At 39.3% G+C, this 20451-nt stretch overlaps 1 protein-coding gene across 1 annotated transcript in view; it reads left to right on the top strand.

Annotated features, from left to right (window-relative positions):
• Positions 1–20451, top strand: part of HYDIN (HYDIN, axonemal central pair apparatus protein) — a 474307-nt gene that overhangs the window by 184635 nt on the left and 269221 nt on the right. The window contains 1 exon segment of the mRNA XM_010850902.1: positions 5762–5886. Coding sequence (XP_010849204.1) covers positions 5762–5886 — 125 coding nt within the window.

The raw sequence follows: 20451 nt of genomic DNA, 5'->3' as shown, positions 1-20451 counted from the left end.
TACCTCAACATAATAAAAGCTATATATGACAAACCCACAGCAAACATTATCCTCAATGGTGAAAAATTGAAAGCATTTCCTCTAAAGTCAGGAACAAGACAAGGGTGCCCACTTTCACCATTACTATTCAACATAGTTTTGGAAGTTTTGGCCACAGCAATCAGAGCAGAAAAAGAAATAAAAGGAATCCAAATTGGAAAAGAAGAAGTAAAACTCTCACTATTTGCAGATGACATGATCCTCTACATAGAAAACCCTAAAGACTCCACCAGAAAATTACTAGAACTAATCAATGATTATAGTAAAGTTGTAGGATATAAAATCAACACACAGAAATCCCTTGCATTCCTATACACTAATAATGAGAAAACAGAAAGAGAAATTAAGGAAACAATTCCATTCACCATTGCAACGAAAAGAATAAAATACTTAGGAATATATCTACCTAAAGAAACTAAAGACCTATATATAGAAAACTATAAAACACTGGTGAAAGAAATCAAAGAGGACACTAATAGATGGAGAAATATACCATGTTCATGGATTGGAAGAATCATAGTCCCACATTTTAATTTTACAGATGAAAGAAGTAAGGTCTGAGAAGTAAAATGACTTATTCAAGTTCTCCCAGTAAGTTAATAATAAAACTTGGATTAAAAACCAACATGGGCCAGTTCTGGCCTTGTTTACCTTAAGATCCATTCCTCACCCTTCCAGACTTTGCTCAGCATCAGTGTTGGGCTGTGTTAGCCCCCCTAGCCTGCACACCTGCTGGATGCCAGCTGTGTTTGTCAAGGAGGTGGGAACTAGAAGGAGGTTGGAGAGTGAGAAGAAGTCACAGTATTTCTCTTTCTCCCTCTCTGACTTCAGTAGAGTCCCCAGCAAGCAGGTGCATCTCCTCTACCATTCTAGTTCCTGTCAGACAGACCTGCCATGGTTCTAACTTCCACCCGGTCCCCAGGATCTGCTAACACTTCCTCCTCTCCTTTTGTCTCCAGCCCAGTGATGGAAGTGGCTTACTGCTGTTACCAATCCCTGAGCTAGTTTGCCATCTTAAGTTGGGCTTTTCATAGCTTTCATCTTCTATATAATCAAATTTTTCAGTTGAATTTCCTGTTCATTTTTGTTTTCCTGTGTAGATTCTGCACCAAATGGTACTTTTATGTTCTTTCCTCTAAATGTGTGTATTCCAACCATAATATCGATTCTGTGAGTTACTTCCAAATCCTTCCAATAAATCCCCTTTCTGTCTAAGTTAGCCAGAATTGGTTTCTGAGGAATGCAGCTGATTTTGTGGTCACATTGTATTAAATCTGAATGTCTGGGGAGATCCCCTGATGACTATCCTAAAAAACGTGTAGGTGATTATGTTGCCCAGGCAGGGCTGAGGACCCCTCTTTCATTGACAACATGGTTGTCAACAGACACAGTGGAGCAGTAATAGTTTGGGAAGTCAAAAAGTCTTGCTTCTTTTATGGTCATTATACAGTTAGAAATATCTCTCAGGAAATTGTTTTAAAAAAGCAGATCATATTATTTTCATTGAAATAATAGTTTAATTAATGGCTAAGTTTATAAATAGGTTCATATAAATAACAAAAAATAAAACTCTCTTTATGTGTCTGTTGCTCCCATTAGAATATGAGCTTCTCAAATGCGAGGATTTTATCTCTTTTCATTTGTATGTCCCCAGCATCTAGAAAGTGTCTAGAATAAATAAGTGCTCAATAAATGTTTATAGGATGCCTAACCAACAGTATATCACAACAACAGAGCTACAACTATAAACCTCTGCAATAATTTAAAATAAAAAACATGCTCCAAGTACAATAAAAGAGGCATAATGTTTTTTTACACTATAAAAGGAGCCTCAATGTGCTGTAAAATATACAGAGAACACAAACAATAACTTATCAACTTTATTAGAGATTTGACCTAAAACTCTTGTAGGTACCAGAATAACTTTGACTATTAAAGTAGGATTAATTTTGGAAGGTGAAATAGAAAGAATGAAGAAGCAATTTCAAAATCTAAAATCTCAATTTAGGAATCAATTAATAAGATTCTCTAAAGGAAAAAAATACTAATTTTATACTGAGTATTTAATATAATACAACCAATATTTAGTCTTCTGCTAAAATATTGAATCATTTGGATGGGATCATTTTAGTTCTTACAAGCAGTTCATAGTGAATTGAACAAAAACACAAAATCTTTCTCATGGCTCATGATTTTTCACAAACCTGAATTCCCTCCCTGATCAAGTATGCAGTATTAATGAGGATGTGGTATCAAAACCAGACATTCTGGTAGACAGAGCCAGCCGTATACCCTGGAGGAACAGCACCTTTTACCTCTTTGTAAGATCATTTTCTGGTACTTGGTATTCTCTAGCCTTTTCAGTCTGTCTGCCTTTAGTAAAATGAAGTACAGAATCAAATTATAGACATGTTTGAGCACCAGAACTTAACACACTCTCTCCAATTAATGTCTGATTTATTGAGGAAGCTTAGGCAGCTCTAAGTAGCAATGGCTCTCCCAGGTGACTTTCTAACCACTGAAGAAATTTAGTGTAATATAAGCCCAACAATTAGCACAAAAAGGAACAAACTGTTACCACTCTTTAGAATTAGAATTTCTAGAGGTCCTAAGAAGAGTCCCTTTGTCCACAGAAAATTAACTTAGGTTCTGTAATGTAATACTAATTCATTCCAGAACTGTTATTTTGCTACTGAGAAATGATTGAAAAGAAAATGAAAACACAGTGTAGGAAGAAAAATATTAGGAACTAGGGAAGCAGAGATAGAAGAAAATACTACAGTGTTTTTCTCAAAGCCAGGAAGCTGGGGCCAGTTCTTGATTCTTTCTGAGCCTTTAAGAAAGGAAAGAACTTTAAAGACAGTAAGACTCGCCTTCATCTCCCATCAAGTAGAAATTCTTGAGATACCAGAAGTCTGCTCCTTCTGTATTCCACCAAAATGGTAGAAAGATTAAGTAAAAATTAGATATATTTTAAATTTCCCTTTAAAAGTTGATTATAATTCAATTCAACATGTTTTGAGAGGCTCTTATGAGTGAATAGCTGTGCATGGGCTGGTGAGAGACACAAAGATAAATCTAACCAGGTGGTTTCCACATTCAGGGATAGTTTGGGGAGATAGGGAGAACTTGAACTTGACGGCAGGCTTCCATCCCTGCTGTACTACTCACTAGTTGGGTAGCTTTGGGCCACTTGCATGTGCTTTTAGAGCAAACATTTCTCATGTCTAAAATGCAAATAACAGGACCTGCTTTCTCAAGGTTTTTGAGGACTAAAAGAATTGACATATATGAAATGCCTACTGTAGTATCCAGCGTAGAGTACATGCTCTTGAAATTTTGTTTACTTTCTCTTTCCTTTCAAAAGTCTCTAGCTATTGAGAGAGACAGGCATGAAAACTTATTATAGTACAAAGTAAAAATAAAGTTACAGCTTCCCCTGAGAGGAAGGAGACTTTATTAATAAGAGGAAGAATCTGAAAAGATTCAATTTAAGAGGTAACTCTGAGTGTGGGCTCTGATGGGTGACTTTGGAAAGGAGTATGATGGGGAAAACAGTGAATGTTCTTACACAACTCAAGCAGTTCTGGAATGTGTAGGTAGGTGTAGACAGTGTAGGCACTGTCTGGCTGGAAGGAAGAGGAGATGCAGTGCTGGGGAGGGTTATGGGTGAAGAGACTAAAGCCCTCCCATCCTGTGCGCCCCAGCCTGATGTGAAATGTGACAGGTATACAGGACATTTGGACAGATGTATCTGTTTGATGCGGAGAAGGCAATGGCACCCCACTCCAGTTACTCTTGCCTGGAGAATCCCATGGATGGAGGAGCCTGGTAGGCTACAGTCCTGGGGTCGCTAAGAGTCAGACACGACTGAGCGACTTCACCTTCATTTTTCACTTTCATGCATTGGAGAAGGAGATGGCAACCCACTCCAGTGTTCTTGCCTGGAGAATCCCAGGGACAGAGGAGCCTGTTGGGCTGCCATCTATGGGGTCGCACAGAGTCGGACACGACTGACGTGATTTAGCAGCAGCAGTAGCATCTGTTTCGTGAGAAAGCCAAAACTGGTTGGAAACAGATTTCTTGGGACTTTAAATGTCCCAAGACTTTAAAGTTGAGTTGAGTAACTTACCCAAACTCATGACTGATGAGTAAACTCATGACTCATGAGTTTGGGTAAGTTCAGTAACTTACCCAAACTCATGACTGATTTGGGTTTTGAATTTATTCAGTTGACTCCAGGCTAGTAAAACTACTACCTTATGGTGCCCCTACAGCAGTGCCTGGAGCTCATCGGAGGATTGTTGCTGAAGGTACAGGAAAAGGACAAAGGAATGGGAAATTAGTGAAAGAAAAGGGCAATCCAAGTAGAGAACACCAGAGAAAATTAACAGTTGTCCATGGTAGGAAGCATTTGAGATCCTGCAATGATAATCTGAGGTACCACCAAGTGCTACCCAGACTGTAAGCTCCATACCCTCAAAGAAGAAAGGTTAGGTTTTCTGAAATTAATTTCATTATAAGGGAAGATTTTAAGGAATGAAGACTCTAAAAATGCTTGCATTGAAGTAAATAATCAGAAACAGCTTAGCCTGCCAGATACATTGTCCAGCACATTACTTTGAAAAACAAGCAATTTAAAGAAGTGAAATGGACCATGGAAAGAATTAAATGGGCTGGGTTTCCTGTTTAAAAGGAAGAGCTCTGTAAGTTATTTAAGGTACATCACGATCAGATCCATCTTCTCTCACTGCTCCTTTCCAGGGCAATTAAACTCAATTATTTCCTGTTCCCAGATCTACCCTGCCTCCTCATAAGGTCTCCTTGCCTAAATTCTATTTTCAAGAGACAGATGTCCCCTTTCCAAATGCTTTCCATCCTTTTCCAGCTTACTCTCACCCAGGAGGCTGACCTGTTTGAGAGGTCAGTAGGCTCCTATGCCTTTGGCTTTTGGTTGGGGTCAGTCAGTGGGAGCCCCAGCAGGCAATCAGACAAAGGATATGAGGTCAAGACACTTTTCACCCTAGAGTCTTACGTGTGAGGCCCCCTGGAATGACTGTAACTCTTGACTAAAGCCCTTGGAGCCTTCTCATAGGCCACCGGTGGGTTTCCAAAACCACTCCTCCTTCTTGGCTCTTTGGGTATTTATGCTCTTTGGTAAGCGTTCTACTGTTAATAATCCTGGGTGATTGCATCGTCTCTTGTAGTTTCCCTATATCCCTTCACCCTTTTATTATAAATAGACCCTTTGTTAAACTGCACTCATCTCATCCTCATGCAATAGTGTGATCACTTTCCTTTTGAGACTTTGATATAGTTTTTCCATCGTAAAACCTTCTCTTCTCTGAACTCTTCCCAAAACTTGGTTTTTATCTCTTTGAAGGTACTGTTCTTTTGCAAATTACAGTATTTGCATACGTGTTGTAAGTCCATCCTTCACTGGAATCAGTCAGTAAATGTTCAAAGAATGGCTAAATGGCAAGGATACAAACAAGACTATTATGCACCATTTAAGTTTTTCTTACATTTGTTGTTCTATATCTGTTATTTTAATATTAATATAAAGTTTTTCCACATTAAGGAGAAAGTATAATTCTGAATCACTGAATTGTGGTGTAGGGTGTGCTCTGTCTGCAGACCTGGAACTCATGTTTCCTCTCCCCTTCCCCTCACACTAGTCAGCTGTGTGTTCTGATGGTGTGTGTCTCCTCATGTGTTGCAGGCCCTTCTCTGTAGAGCCATCTGTTGGAACTCTTAATGTAGGAGAGTCCATGCAACTGGAAGTGGATTTTGAACCACAGACTGTGGGCAATCACAGTGAAAGACTTATTGTGCATTACGATACAGGTATGCATTATTCTTTGGTAAAAGTTCTACATGTTATGAAAGGTTGGATGGAAAACATGATTAAGCAAAATAGGAAATGGTTATTTTGATTGCATTAGATTAAAGCTAAGACCCACAAGGTAAAGAGCTAAAGAGTAAATGCCTCCAGCAGAAATAATAAATATATTATAATATATTTATTATATATAAATATGTATATAAATATAAATTATATATTTATTAAATATAAATCCCACCTACCAATTTATCCAGTGCTTGAAAGCCTGAGAAATACAGGGCTCAGAAGAAGGGAAGGAAACAGTTACCCAGAAGTTACACTGGTAGACTGAGATTATTTATATGTAAATGCAAACTGGAAGTTAACTTAATATTCCTTGGGCTTTCAGTTTACTGCTGCCTTTGTCTAACATTTAAGAAATATAAACTCCAGTTCAAAATGTTCTTCTGCGTGCCCTCTAGTCTGTGTAAGATTTGGTTATTTAATCCTTAGAATATGCAAATATCTTACTTAGCATCTTACTTAAATCTGGGGCTTTGTTGCTGCTAGCATTTTCTTAGAGGCCCTGCCCTGCATAATAATGAATATTCACTTACTACTTTTGCAGCTATTTGCTCTGTGGTCATGTAGATTGCATGTACATTATGCCAGTCTCCAAAATTGGTTTGCAAATTAATATATGTTATCTTGTTGTTGTTGTTCAATCGCTAAGTTGCATCTGACTCTTTTGTGACCCCATGGACTGTAGCCCACCAGGCTCCTCTGTCCTACTATTTATTATTTCATGATTTTTCTCACTTTTTCTCATTTCTTCTTTACCCATTTATGTTGATTGACCCAGATTGTCTGCATCAGAAGGGCATTGTAGGGAGAAAACAGTGCACAGTCAGGGAAAAATCAGCAAATAACATCTAGGTCACAGTTCAGAATTGCTGGCTTTGTGGACGTGTGTCTGAGCAGGACCAATCAAGCCCTTGCTTAAGGACCTGTGGGTAAGTGGTTCTGGCTCCACAAAGCCCAACATAACAGCAACTCATAATCAGTGGCACAGTCTATATTTATCTTTAAGGAGTGGCGGCTGCGCTTTGCTGGAGCAGCCGTGAAGAGATACCCCATGTCCAAGGTAAGAGAAACCCAAGTAAGACAGTAGGTGCTTAGAGAGGGCATCAGAGGGCAGACAGACTGAAACCACAATCACAGACAAGTAGCCAATCTGATCACACGGACCACAGCCTTGTCTAACTCAATGAAACTAATCCATGCCATGTGGGGCCACCCAAGACGGCCGGGTCATGGTGGAGAGGTCTGACAGAATGTGGTCCACTGGAGAAGGGAATGGCAAACCACTTCAGTATTCTTGCCTCGAGAACCCCATGAACAGTATGAAAAGGCAAAAAGATAGGACACTGAAAGATGAATTCCCCTGGTCAGTAGGTGCCCAATATGCTACTGGAGATCAGTGGAGAAATAACTCCAGAAAGAATGAAGGGATGGACCCAAAGCAAAAACAACACCCAGTTGCAGATGGGACTGGTGATACAGGCAAGATTTGATGCTGTAAACAGCAATATTGCATAGGAACCTGGAATATTAGATCCATGAATCAAGGCAAATTGGAAGTCGTCAAACAGGAGATGGCAAGAGTGAACATCAACATTCTAGGAATCAGTGAATTAAGATGGACTGGAATGGGTGAATTTAACTCAGATGACCATTATATCTACTACTGTAGGCAGGAATCCCTTAGAAGAAATGGAGTAGCCATCATAGTCAACAGAAAAGTCCTAAATGCAGTACTTGGATGCAATCTCAAAAACGACAGAATGATCTCTGTTTCCAAGGCAAACCATTCAATATCACAGTAATCCAAATCTATGCCCCAACCAGTAACACTGAAGAAGCTGAAGTTAAACGGTTGTATGAAGACCTACAAGACCTTCTAGAACTAACACCCATAAAGGATGTCCTTTTCATTATAGGGGACTGGAATGCAAAAGTAGGAAGTCAAGAAACACCTGGAGTAACAGGCAAATATGGCCTTAGAGTACAGAATGAAGCAGGGCAAAGGCTAACAGAGTTCTGCCAAGAGAACGCACTGGTCATAGCAAACACTCTCTTCCAACAACACAAGAGAAGACTCTACACATGGACATCACCAGATGGTCGACACCGAGATCAGATTGATTATATTCTTTGCAGCCAAAGATGGAGAAGCTCTATACACTCAGCAAAAACAAGACCAGGAGCTGACTGTGGCTCAGATCATGAACTCCTTATTGCCAAATTCAGACTTAAATTGAAGAAAGTGGAGAAAAACACTAGACCACTCTGGTGTTGGAGAAGACTCTTGAGAGTCCCTTGGACTACAAGGAGATCCAAGCAGTCCATCCTAAAGGAAATCAGTCCTGGGTGTTCATTGGAAGGACTGATTGTTGAAGCTGAAACTCCAATACTTTGGCCACCTGATGCGAAGAGCTGACTCATTGGAAAAAACCCTGATGCTGGGAAACTTTGAGGGCAGGAGGAGAAGGAGACGACAGAGGATGAGATGGTTGGATGGCATCACCGACACAATGGACATGGGTTTGGGTAGACTCCGGGAGTTGGTGATGGACAGGGAGGCCTGGCGTGCTGTGGTTCATGGGGTCGCAAAGAGTCGGACACGACTGAGTGACTGAGCTGAACTGAACTGTGTCCACACTTCACTGGCTGCTAGCAAGACAGGTCTAGCCTGGACTTAGCTTAAGCAGAAGGGGGAAGTTTCAGCCCTGGTAGCCCAAGGGGGGAAGATTAAAAGCAGAGTACATAAACTGTCATGGATGTCAGTTTTTCAAAGTAGTGCCATTTTAGTCTCCCACTGACAAAGCATGGGAGTTCCATTTACTTCACACCCTTGCCTGCCCACAGTGTTGTATTGTTCATTTCAGGCATACTGGATATATAAAGTGATGTATTCTAGTGGTTTTAATTTTTATTTCTCTAATGATTAATGATGTTGGGCACCTTTTCATGTGCTTGCTGGCTTTTAATTTATCTTTTAAAATTAAGTTTCAAGTCTTTTGCTCATTTTTTATTGTTTTTCCTTTTATCATTAATTTGTAAGAGTATTTTACAACTTATTATTCTGAATACTAGTCATCTGTCAAGTATATGTATTGTTAATCTTCTGTTCCATTCTGTAGATTGCCTTTTCATTTCCCTAATGATATTTCTTGACAAGCTGACATTTTTAATTTTGATGATTATAATCTCTATTATAATTTTTTTTTTCTTTTAAGATTAATGCTTTTTGCCTTCTTGCCAAGAAATCGCTACCTTTTCCAGGATCATGAATATGTTCTCTTATGTCTACTTTTATAAGGGCAGTAGTTTTAGCTACTTTGTTTAAGTTAATAGTTTATCCTTTATTTCATTTTTGCATAGGTGTCAGGTGCGGATCATGCTTCTTTATTTTTACCCTGTGGGTTATTAGCCGATCTCCTTTCTATTATTCTGGAATTCCACAACTACTTATTACTTATACTTACTACTATATTATTCTCTTATATATTCTACTATTTGTCTATTATTTATTCCTTTTAACCTGTATTTTATGTTTCCCATTTTCTTGTGGACTTCTCTGAATGCTTCCTATGCATTGTCCCATTCAGTAATTTCTTCTTCAGTGAATACTCATCTGCTGAATTTTAATTTTTCAATTATTTATAATTATTTTAATTTCTGAAAGTTTATTTGGTTCTGTCAAATCTGATTGCTCTCTACCCTTATTTTTCATGTTTCCCTTTTATTTCTTTAATATAGTAAATATAGTTATATTGTATATTTAGTAATTCAGCATACTAAGTCTGCTCATCTATTTATTTATTTGTTTATTTTGTTGTTTGCTGTTTCTTATGGTTTTCCATAATGGTATCTGGTAGAGGAGGAAAAATGTCTTTTATCCTCTGTTTTGTTTTTTAAGATGTGGCCCCTGTAACAAAGGACAGATTAACAAGAGAAGAACATAAAAATGTTTTTAATATAAGTTTTATGTGATATGTGAGCAGCTGGTAAAGAATTCACCTGCAATGAGGGAGACCAGGGTTCGATCCCTGATTTGGGAACATCCCCTGGAGAAGCGAAAGGCCACCACTCCGGTATACTGGCCTAGAGAGTTCCATGGACTGTATATGTATATCCATGGGGTTACAAAGAGTCGGACACAACTGAGCAACTTTCACTTGCAACCTACTTGAGCCTTCATAAAGAAATGATCTGAAGAAGTAGTAAAATCTGAATTTCTTTATGCTAGGTTTGCCCTTGAGGGCGGAAAGTTATGGGAAAATGTGATAGGACCAAACAGCGTTTGAACTAAGCATAGTAAATTGAGGGAGACAGTAAGGCCTGCTGATTCAGATTCCTCTTGGTATCCTTCTGTATTTGAAGGTAAACATACTTCTTTCTACCTGGTATTGAAAGGCACCTCTCACATAGGGGATCTTATTATCTGCTTCAGGGAAGGTTAACAAAGTCCCTCTTGCACCTGCCATTTCTTATATTCCTTCAATTTGATATATTTAATGTCAAGGTGCCTTGTTCTGTGGTAGTATGTTATGGATCTCATATCTTATGCATCTTTGTGTTTTATAATTTTTGGATTTAGCATCATCACTTTGGGCAGGTCCTGGACTTTATGTCCTGTCCTAGGCATCCAATGTGATAGTTAAAAACAGAAGTTCAGTTCAGTTCAGTTCAGTTGCTCAGTTGTGTCTGACTCTTTACGACCCCATGAATCGCAGCACGCCAGGCCTCCCTGTCCATCACCATCTCCCGGAGTTCACCGAAGCTCGTGTGCATCGAGTCGGTGATGCCATCCAGCCATCTCATCCTCTGTCATCTCCTTCTCCTCCTGCCCCCAATCCCTCCCAGCATCAGGGGCTTTTCCAATGAGTCAACTCTTCGCATGAGGTGGCCAAAGTATTGGAGTTTCAGCCTCAGCATCAGTCCTTCCAATGAACACCCAGGACTGATCGATCTCCTTTAGGATGCACTGGTTGGATCTCCTTGCAGTCCAAGGGACTTGCAAGAGTCTTCTCCAGCACCATAGTTCAAAAGCATCAATTCTTTGGCGCTCAGCCTTCTTCACAGTCCAACTCTCACATTCATACATGACTACTGGAAAAACCATAGCCTTGACTAGACGGACCTTTGTTGGCAAAGTAATATCTCTGCTTTTCAATATGCTGTCGAGGTTGGTCATAACTTTCCTTCCAAGGAGTAAGTGTCTTTTAATTTCATGGCTGCAATCAGCATCTGTAGTGATTTTGGAGCCCCCCCCAAAATAAAATGTGCCTATCTGAGGTTGTTGATATTTCTCCCAGCAATCTTGATTCCAGCTTGTGCTTCTTCCAGCCCAGCGTTTCTCATGATGTACTCTGCTGCTGCTGCTGCTAAGTCACTTCAGTCGTGTCCGACTCTGTGCGACCCCATAGACGGCAGCCCACCAGGCTCCCCAGTCCCTGGGATTCTCCAGGCAAGAACACTGGAGTGGGTTGCACTTTCCTTCTCCAATGTGTGAAAGTGAAAAGTGAAAGTGAAGTCGCTCAGTCGTGTCTGACCCTTAGCGACCCCATGGACTGCAGCCTACCAGGCTCCTCCATCCATGGGATTTTCCAGGCAAGAGTACTGGAGTGGGTTGCCATTGCCTTCTCCAGATGTACTCTGCATATAAGTTAAATAAGCAGGGTGACAATATACAGCCTTAATGTACTCCTTTTCCTATTTGGAACCAGTCTGTTTTTCCATGTCCAGTTCTAACTGTTGCTTTCTGACCTGCATACAGGTTTCTCAAGAGGCAGGTCAGGTGGTCTGGTATTCCCATCTCTTTCAGAATTTCCCACAGTTTATTGTGATCCACACAGTCAAAGCCAAACAGAAGTTCACAGGATAACAAAGGCTGGTAGGGCAAAAGACAGCCTTGGCACTAGAATATTTCCTGATAGTCTTCATTTTGCTTTAATGTTCTTATTTTCCTATCAGGTTAGTGATCAATTTTAAAGTAGTTTGAAAAATGTTTTATTGAGTATTTTAGTTATTTCAATCTCTAGTTTAATATGTTGCTTAAAACTGACTCTCATGTATGTCTTTTTTCACATTATAAGCAGCTGTATTTATGCAGTAGTTAGATTGCCCATACATCATCAGTAGAATCAAAACTTGACAGAAGACTTCAGTGAGAATCTAATCTAGTCCCTAGCTTTGTTTGCACATAGAATACTGACATCCTAAGAAATTAAGTGGCTTGCCTGTAGCTCATATAAGTAGTCAGAAGCACAGTTAGAACCCAAACTCAGACTCTCAACTCTCTCGCAGTGCTTTTTCCACCATAGTGGATCATCTCCCTAATCTCTTATCTACATACACATTGTTACTCCCTTAATCTGTTGACTTTAAAATGGAGCTATCTGTACATTCTCCTAGCAGCCCTCAGTCTGGGTTTTACTTTTATGCAAGTATTTGGATTGACACACATACTTACATTTATAGTCCCTTGCTAAAGAAAGTGAATATTTGTATATTAAAATTTAGTCATGCATAGGAAAGTTGATTTCTGTACACTGAGGTTCTGGTGTCAGCTTTGATTTTTGAATAAAGTCATTTTCTAAAGATTGCAGACAGAGATAAACTGTCTTGTAGCATTTTCCTTACATGAAAAGAACTGCTGTTAAGAATATGCTTTCATCTTTATTGTGGGTTATCAATGACCAGGACTTATAACCTTTCATTAGTGAAAAACAGTAATGACTACCTAAACACAATTAATCACAGAGCTTTTCCAAGCAGCCTTGATCACATTGGCTTGTCATCTCACTAAATAAGCATCTGATTGAACTTTCTGCAGCTGTTTGAAGTATGAATTGATTTGAGGAGGGAAATTTAGCATCATTTTTTTCTTCATACTTCTTCAAACAATGTTCCAGAAGGAGAAGCAGTGATACTCCTCAGCAGGAAGTACTCAGTCACTTTTCTAACAGTTGTGTTTATGCCCTTCCATTGCTGGTCCTCCACTGGATTTAATTTTCGATTAAATACAGCTAGGACATGTTGTTTTCTTGACATCTAGAGCTTGAACCAGTGCTCTAGCAATTATGGCGGCCAAGTGTAAATTTCACCAATATCTAATATTTTACTGATTATCATTTTCCTGAATCATATCTCTCCCCTCCTTTCCTCCTGTGCATGCCCTTCCATAGTGAAATCAAGTTTGTTCAAGCAATTGATTGTACCCCAGGGGTGATTTAGTTATATTTTTATTATAGTCAAAAACTAAGAAAGAAATGAAGTAACTTGATGGTTTTTACAAACTACAAACCTCCAGAAGAGATTAGGCGTACAGTTTCTCAAGGCTACATTAATAACAGTGAAACAGAACAAAAACCAAACTAAAACAAAACCAGAACAACTAGTAAATCAATTCTATCATTTGATTAAAACTGAGAGGTGAAAATGTTGACTATTGGGAGACAAATAGCTGCAGTAGGAAGTGGCAACCCAGTCCAGTATTCTTGCCTGGAAAATTCATGGACAGAAAGGCCTCAAGGGCTATAGTCCACGGGCTTGCAAAGAGTCGGACCCAACTGAGCATGCATGCACACGTGCACAGAAGGCAAAGAAATAATTGCTTAACTTTCACACTTTTCAACTGGGTATTGAGAAACTTTATATAATCTAAGGGTTCAAAGAAATATCAGTATTCAGAATAGGCTTAAAAAAGACATAGGTTCTAAGATTTTGGTTACTTGAATGAGCGTTAGAAGTAGGAGCATAGCAGTGTTTTTTCTTTAATGCCTGGTAATGTTGCTATAACTTAGAGCTGACATTACTAGCATAAATAGGAAACAGAGCTAATGCACTTATTCAGCATTTTTGAAAATGTTATGTCTTTTATTAAAGTAGGATAGTTCAAGATCAGAAGTTGGCAAATAGGCTCTTTTCCCCAAAGGTGTGATGATGTATTATTAAATATATAAGCAATCATAATATTAATACTTCACAGAGCAGCTTTATGGTCAGTTATATATTTTACTCTAATAAACCATGAAGAAATTATTTTTTTCCTCCTAAAAGCTAATAAATGAGTACCAAATTATGATACAGTAATTGAGTGTGATATGCTGTCTTGCAGTTAAAACTGCTAAATAATATACATCTGAATATAACTGTTGCAGGAAGGGGGACCCCTTCCAGGGCCCGAAACTGGGCTCTTGTCTAACACTCAGAAATGAATTGTCCAAGGAGACACATGTGCTGACAAAGCAAGAGATTTTATTGGGAAAGGGCGCCCGGGTGGAGAGCAGTAGGGTAAGGGAACCCAGGAGAACTGCTCTGCTGCGTGGCTCGCAGTCTCAGGTTTTATGGTGATGGGCTAGATTCCGGGTGGTCTTTGGCCGATCATTCTAATTCAGAGTCTTTCCTGGTGGCGCGCGCATCGCTCAGCCAAGATGGATGCTAGCGAGAGGGATTCTGGGAAGTGGACGGACACGCGGTGTCTCCCTTCGACCTTTCCCGAACTCTTCCAGTTGGTGGTGGCTTATTAGTTCCATATTCCTTATCAGGATCTTCTGTCATAAAACAACTCATGCAAATGGTTACTATGGTGCCTGGGCAGGGTGGGCAGTTTCAATCAGTGTGCTTCCCCTAACAGAACCATGCAGAATTCACTGGTGGTCCAGTGTTTAGGGCACTGAGCTTCCATAGCAAGGGGCCTGGATTTGATCTCTAGTCAGGGAAATAAGATTTCCTGCATGCTGCCAGATTAGGCCAAAAAGATAAAAAATAAAAAGCCCTGCTAACTGACTATACTCATGCAGATTTCCCTGTATGAGCTTTGTGTCCGTTGTACAATTACTATAATGAATTACAAACATGTGCCATTAGAATTACAAAATCTAGCAAAACATCATTACTGTTACCAAAAAAAAAGAAATGTTTTAACATGGCTTTAGAATCAATGCAAATATTCCTTGACCTAGGAATATTTTTTTGTCTATATTTTGATCACAATTTTGTTTTCTTTGCCTCTTATTCCACAGTTTAGAATAGGGAATGGCAGAGATTAGATGGTTAGAGATTGTTTAGATAAGTGGAATGTTTTTGAAAATTACATAGCAAGTGAAAAGTCTCAAATCATTAGATGTTAGTGCTTACAGAGAACATCTCTGTAACTCTCTTCTTTTTAAAGGTGAGTAAACTGAGGCCTGGGCTTCTCTGGTGCCCCAGTAGTAAAGAATCTGCTGGCCAATGTAGGAGGCGTGGGTTGTATCCCTGGGTTGGCAAGAGCCCCTGGAGAAGGAAGTGGCAACCCACTCTAGTATTCTTGCCTGGGAAAGCTCATGGAGAAAGGAGCCTGGTGACCTACAGTCCATGGAGTCACAAAAGAGTCAGACATGACTTAACTGAAAAACAAACTGAGGCCCAGAGGCATTAAGTGACGGTACATCTAAGTAAAGTTTGAACTTGAACCAGCTCTTTGGTTCCCTCTGAGGCCAGCCAATTTTCTATAATACTATAATAATTTCTATAATACTATAGTATTAAATTGCAGATCAAATTGCAACATCCATTGAATCTTAGAAAAAACAAGAGAATTCCAGAAAAACATCTACTTCGGCCTTTGACTGTGTTCAGTTCAGTTCAGTCGCTCAGTCGTGTCCGACTCTTTGCGACCCCATGAATCACAGCACTCCAGGCCTCCCTGTCCATCACCAACTCCCAGAGTTCACCCAGACTCACATCTATCAAGTCAGTGATGCCATCCAGCCATCTCATCCTCTGTCGTCCCCTTCTCCTCCTGCCCCCAATCCCTCCCAGCATCAGAGTCTTTTCCTATGAGTCAACTCTTCACATAAGGTGGCCAAAGTACTGGAGTTTCAGCTTTAGCATAATTCCTTTCAAAGAAATCCCAGGGCTGATCTCCTTCAGAATAGACTGGTTGGATCTCCTTAGATGACAACAAACTAGAAAATTCTTAAAGAGATGGTAATACCAGACCTCCTTATCTGCCTCCTGAGAAGCCTGTATGCAGGTCAAGAAGCAACAGAACTGGACATGGAACAACAGACTGGTTCCAAATCAGGAAAGCGGTGCATCAAGGCTGTATATTGTCACCTGCTTGTTTAACTTATGTGCAAAGTACATCATGCAAAATGCCGGGCTGGATGAAGCACAAGCTGAATCAAGATGGCAGGGAGAAACATCAGTAACCTCAGATATACAGATGACACCATGCTTATGGCAGAAAGTGAAGAGAAACTAAAGAGCCTTTTGATGAAGGTGAAAGATGAGAGTGAAAAACATGGCTTAAAACTCAACATTCAAAAAACGAAGATCATGGCATCCAGTCCCATCACTTTGTGGCAAATAGATGGGGTCACAATGGAAACAGTGACAGACTTTATTTTCTTGCATTCCAAAGTCATTGCAGATGGTGACTGCAGCCATGAAATTAAAAGATGCTTGCTCCTTGGAAGAAAAGCTATGACCAACCTAGATAGCATATTAAAAAGCAGAGACATTACTTTGCCAACAAAGGTCCATGTAGTCAAAGCTATGGATTTTCCAGTAGTTATGTATGGATGTGAAAGTTGGACCATAAAGAAGGCTGAGTGTTGAAGAATTGATGCTTTTGAACTGTGGTGTTTAAGACTCTTGAGAGTCCCTTGGACTGCAAGGAGATCAAACCAGTCAATCCTAAAGGAAATCAATCTCAAGTATTCATTGGAAGGACTGACGCTGAAGCTTAAGCTCTAATACTTTGGCTACCTGATGCGAAGAGCTGACTCATTTGGAAAGACCCCAATGCTGGGAAAGGTTGAAGGCGGGAGGAGAAGGGGATGACAGAAGATGAGATGGTTGGATGGCATCACCAACTCAATGGACATGAGTTTGAGCAAGCTCCACAAGATGGTTAATGGACAGGGAAGCCTCGTGTGTTGCAGTCCATGGGGTCGCAAAGAGTTGGACACAACTGAGTGACTGAACAGCAAAAACAATACTGTAATACTGTAGTATTATAGTATACTGTAATACTAATAATAATCTGCATACTGCCTTCTGTGCAGATTAAGAATACCGATTTTGGCATTGCCATTGACACTGGTGTGCTGGGTAAGCCCAGATCAAGTTGCATAATTTGTTTCCTGAACCCATCAGAGAAGGAGTACTTCTGAAGATGTTTGATTCAGCAGTTCACATGAGAAGTGAATTTGACCTTGCCGTGACCAGGAGATGAGAAACACTCTTTCCATCAACTTGCTAGTTCCCTAGAGAATCTATGGCTCCGCTCATATATTTTATTTACTGTCCTCCATTGTCTGAAAGTAACTGAAACCACAGAGTTAAATGTATTGTGGATATAGCTGGCTTCACATTTTGGGGGCAAAATTAGTTTTGCTCATGTTTGTTTTTGCTTGATTGATAGTAGCAAAATGTGCAAGAAGTAATGAGACCTTCCACAAAATACGTCTTTACTAGAACATAATAAATGACTGTGGCTAACCTCATTTACAGTGACTGCAGAATTCAACCCCTGAAACTGATAAGAAACTATAGTGGTAACAGGCACTCCAAGGGCACAAAAAATACCGATGGTGAGGTACAGTAACCTTAACCATTCTCCCAGGCTTAACACCCTTGCCGTCTTTCCTATCAATCGTCTAGCTGGGGAGAGGGACCCTATTTACGCTTGTCTTCATGAAAAAAGATGTGAATAGCAAGTTCTTCAACAGCACTGGAAGCAAGACAAGAGTTATTGCTTCCTTCACTTTGTGATCTGATGACTTTTGGAAGATAGTAGTGAAAAAAATCAATATTAGATGGCTCTTGAAAAGAATACAGTGGCTTTTGTTATATTTCTGGGAAGGAACGTTTTGCAGTGAGCAACTTAAACTGATGACATTAGTCTGTCTGACGCCTAGATTTGGATGAAATAAGTAAGCCCTGGAATCTTTTTCCTCGGTTAGATTTTTAAACAATGAAATATTTCAAATAAATGAAAAGCACAGAAATAATGTAATCAACAGCCATTATATTTAACATATCTCAACATTTTGCCATATGCTTTTCTTTCAGATGTTTTATAGATAACTAAACTGATTATAGATGTGCAGTTGCTCTGTTATTCTTTTCTAATCTAATTCTCATGTCTTAGTCCTCAAAGGAGCCATACTGGGTGCATATTAATGCCATTCCTGCATATTACTTATTCATAAACCATTGTCTTGAGTAGTCTCAAACTTCTTGTAAATGGTATTCTATTGTGTATACCATTTCCCAACTTGACTTTTTCATTCAATATTATGGGTTTTTTCACTTGTTGAAATATTTTTAAAATTTATTTGGCTGTGCTGAGTCTTAGCTGCAGCATGCTGGGATCTTTAGTTCCCTGACCGGGGGTTGAACCCTGGCCCCCTACATTGGGAGTGTGGAGTCTTAGCCATTGGACCACCAGGGAAGTCCTTCAACATTATGTTTTAAAGATTTAAACACATAGATATATAGCTCTGATTCATTTTAGCTAATGCAGCATGCTCCAGCATGTGAAAATACTATAGTTTATCTGTACTCCTATTGAATGTTAGGATTTTCCTAGTTTTTTGCTATTATAAACAATGCTGCAATGAGTGTCTTTGTATATGTCTTATGCAGCTGTGTGAGATTATCCTTAGGGATAAATAACTAGAAGTGAGATTGCTGAGTGACAGGGCAAATGTATCTTGAGCTTTCAGTTCAGTTGGTCAGTCATGTCCGACTCTGCAACCCCATGAACTGCAGCACTCCACGCCTCCCCGTCCATCACCAACTCCTGGAGTTTACTCACTCATCTTGAGCTTTACTGTATATGAAATTTATTGGTCAAGTGGTTGTACCAATCTGTATTTCTATCAGCAGTGTATGAAAATTCTTGTTTTTCTACCTACTTGTCAATATACTCACAAAACAGCATTGTCAAATGGTTTGATTTTTGTTAATCTAATGGTTATGAAATGGTATCTTCTTTTTTTTCTTTTATATTTTTCTTATTACTAGTACTATCTAGCACATTTAAATGTTTCCTGGATGCCCTGTAGTCCTTTTTTTACATCAGAGTTTTGGACGAGTAATGTAATCAGATAGCCAAAAAATAAAGCAATATTTGAAATGTGCATATTGAAAAGTACTATTTCCATCCTACCACATTCACCTGACCCTTCTTTCATTTTATTGGTTTCTTGTATATCTTTCCAGTGTTTTTATACAAATAGATGCAAACTTGAATTCATATTCTTATTTTCCCACCTTACACAAAAATAACATACTATTGGGTTGGCCAAAATGTTCATTCGAGTTTTTCTGTGTAATATGTTATGAAAAAAACTCCTTTTGGCCAAACCAATATGTATATTGTTCTAAACCTTGATTTTTCCACTTAACTGTATATCTTGGAGCACTTTTCTTTTCACTAGGTACTTTTTAATCCCTGCACAATATTCCACTTTTAGGTGTAACACAGATTTTTTAACCAGCCTTCTCTTGATGAATGCTCTGTTTTTTTCCACTTTGTTGTTATAAGAAACAATACTGTAAGGAATACTCTTCATCTTGTTCTGAATTATCTATACGATAAATTTCTAAAAGTGGGCCATAGGATAGTTTTGTAGTTTGGTTCTAGTATTTGATTCTTTGTGAGTCTGCTTCTATTTTTGTTGTGTATGCTGTTTTTAACTTACAAAGCATTGTTTCTTTGCATGTCTGGTTATGTTTGGCTTTTTAAAAAAAAATGTTGAACAATTTGAAACATTGGATCAGGTACCTTACTCTAAAGAGAAATGAGTTCTTTTGTCCAGGTTTCTAAGGACAAAACCAGTTTGTAACAACCAAAATCAAGGTTTAAAGTCCTCTAAAAGACATAGGCAGTTCCACCATAATAGTTTTTTTGTGTGTTAACCTCTCCCTTCGATAGGCTTAGGACTTGGATTTCTATGTCTCTTGCCCCCTTCAGAATGATATCTTCTTTGATGAATGATGAAAGAATGATGAAATCAATTAGTATGAAATCAATTAATACATGAAAAGACATTCAACATCATCTATAATTAGTTATTCAGTTGCTCAGTCGTGTCTGACTCTTTGTGACCCCATGAACCACAGCACACCAGGCATCCCTGTTCATTACCAACTCCTGGAGTCCACCCAAACCCATGTCCATTGAGTCGGTGATGCTATCCAACCATCTCATCCTCTGTCGTCCCCTTCTCCTCCTGCCCTCAATCTTTCCCAGCATCAGGGTCTTTTCAAATGAGTCAGTTCTTCGCATCAGGTGGCCAAAGTATTGGAGTTTCAGCTTCAACATCAGTCCCCCCCAGGGCTGATCTCCTTTAGGATGGACTGGTTGGGTCTCCTTGCAGTCCAAGGGACTCTCAAGAGTCTTCTCCAACACCACATTTCAAAAGCATCAATTTTTCTGCACTCAGCTTTCTTCACAGTCCAACTCTCACATCCATACATGACCATGGGAAAAACCATAGCCTTGACTATACAGACCTTTGTTG

Source organism: Bison bison, unplaced genomic scaffold (genome assembly GCF_000754665.1).
Source record: "Bison bison bison isolate TAMUID 2011002044 unplaced genomic scaffold, Bison_UMD1.0 scf7180017864297, whole genome shotgun sequence".
Lineage (NCBI taxonomy): Eukaryota > Metazoa > Chordata > Mammalia > Artiodactyla > Bovidae > Bison > Bison bison.
The sequence above is the reverse complement of the archived record's forward strand: the minus strand, read 5'-3'. Positions and strand labels throughout refer to the sequence as shown.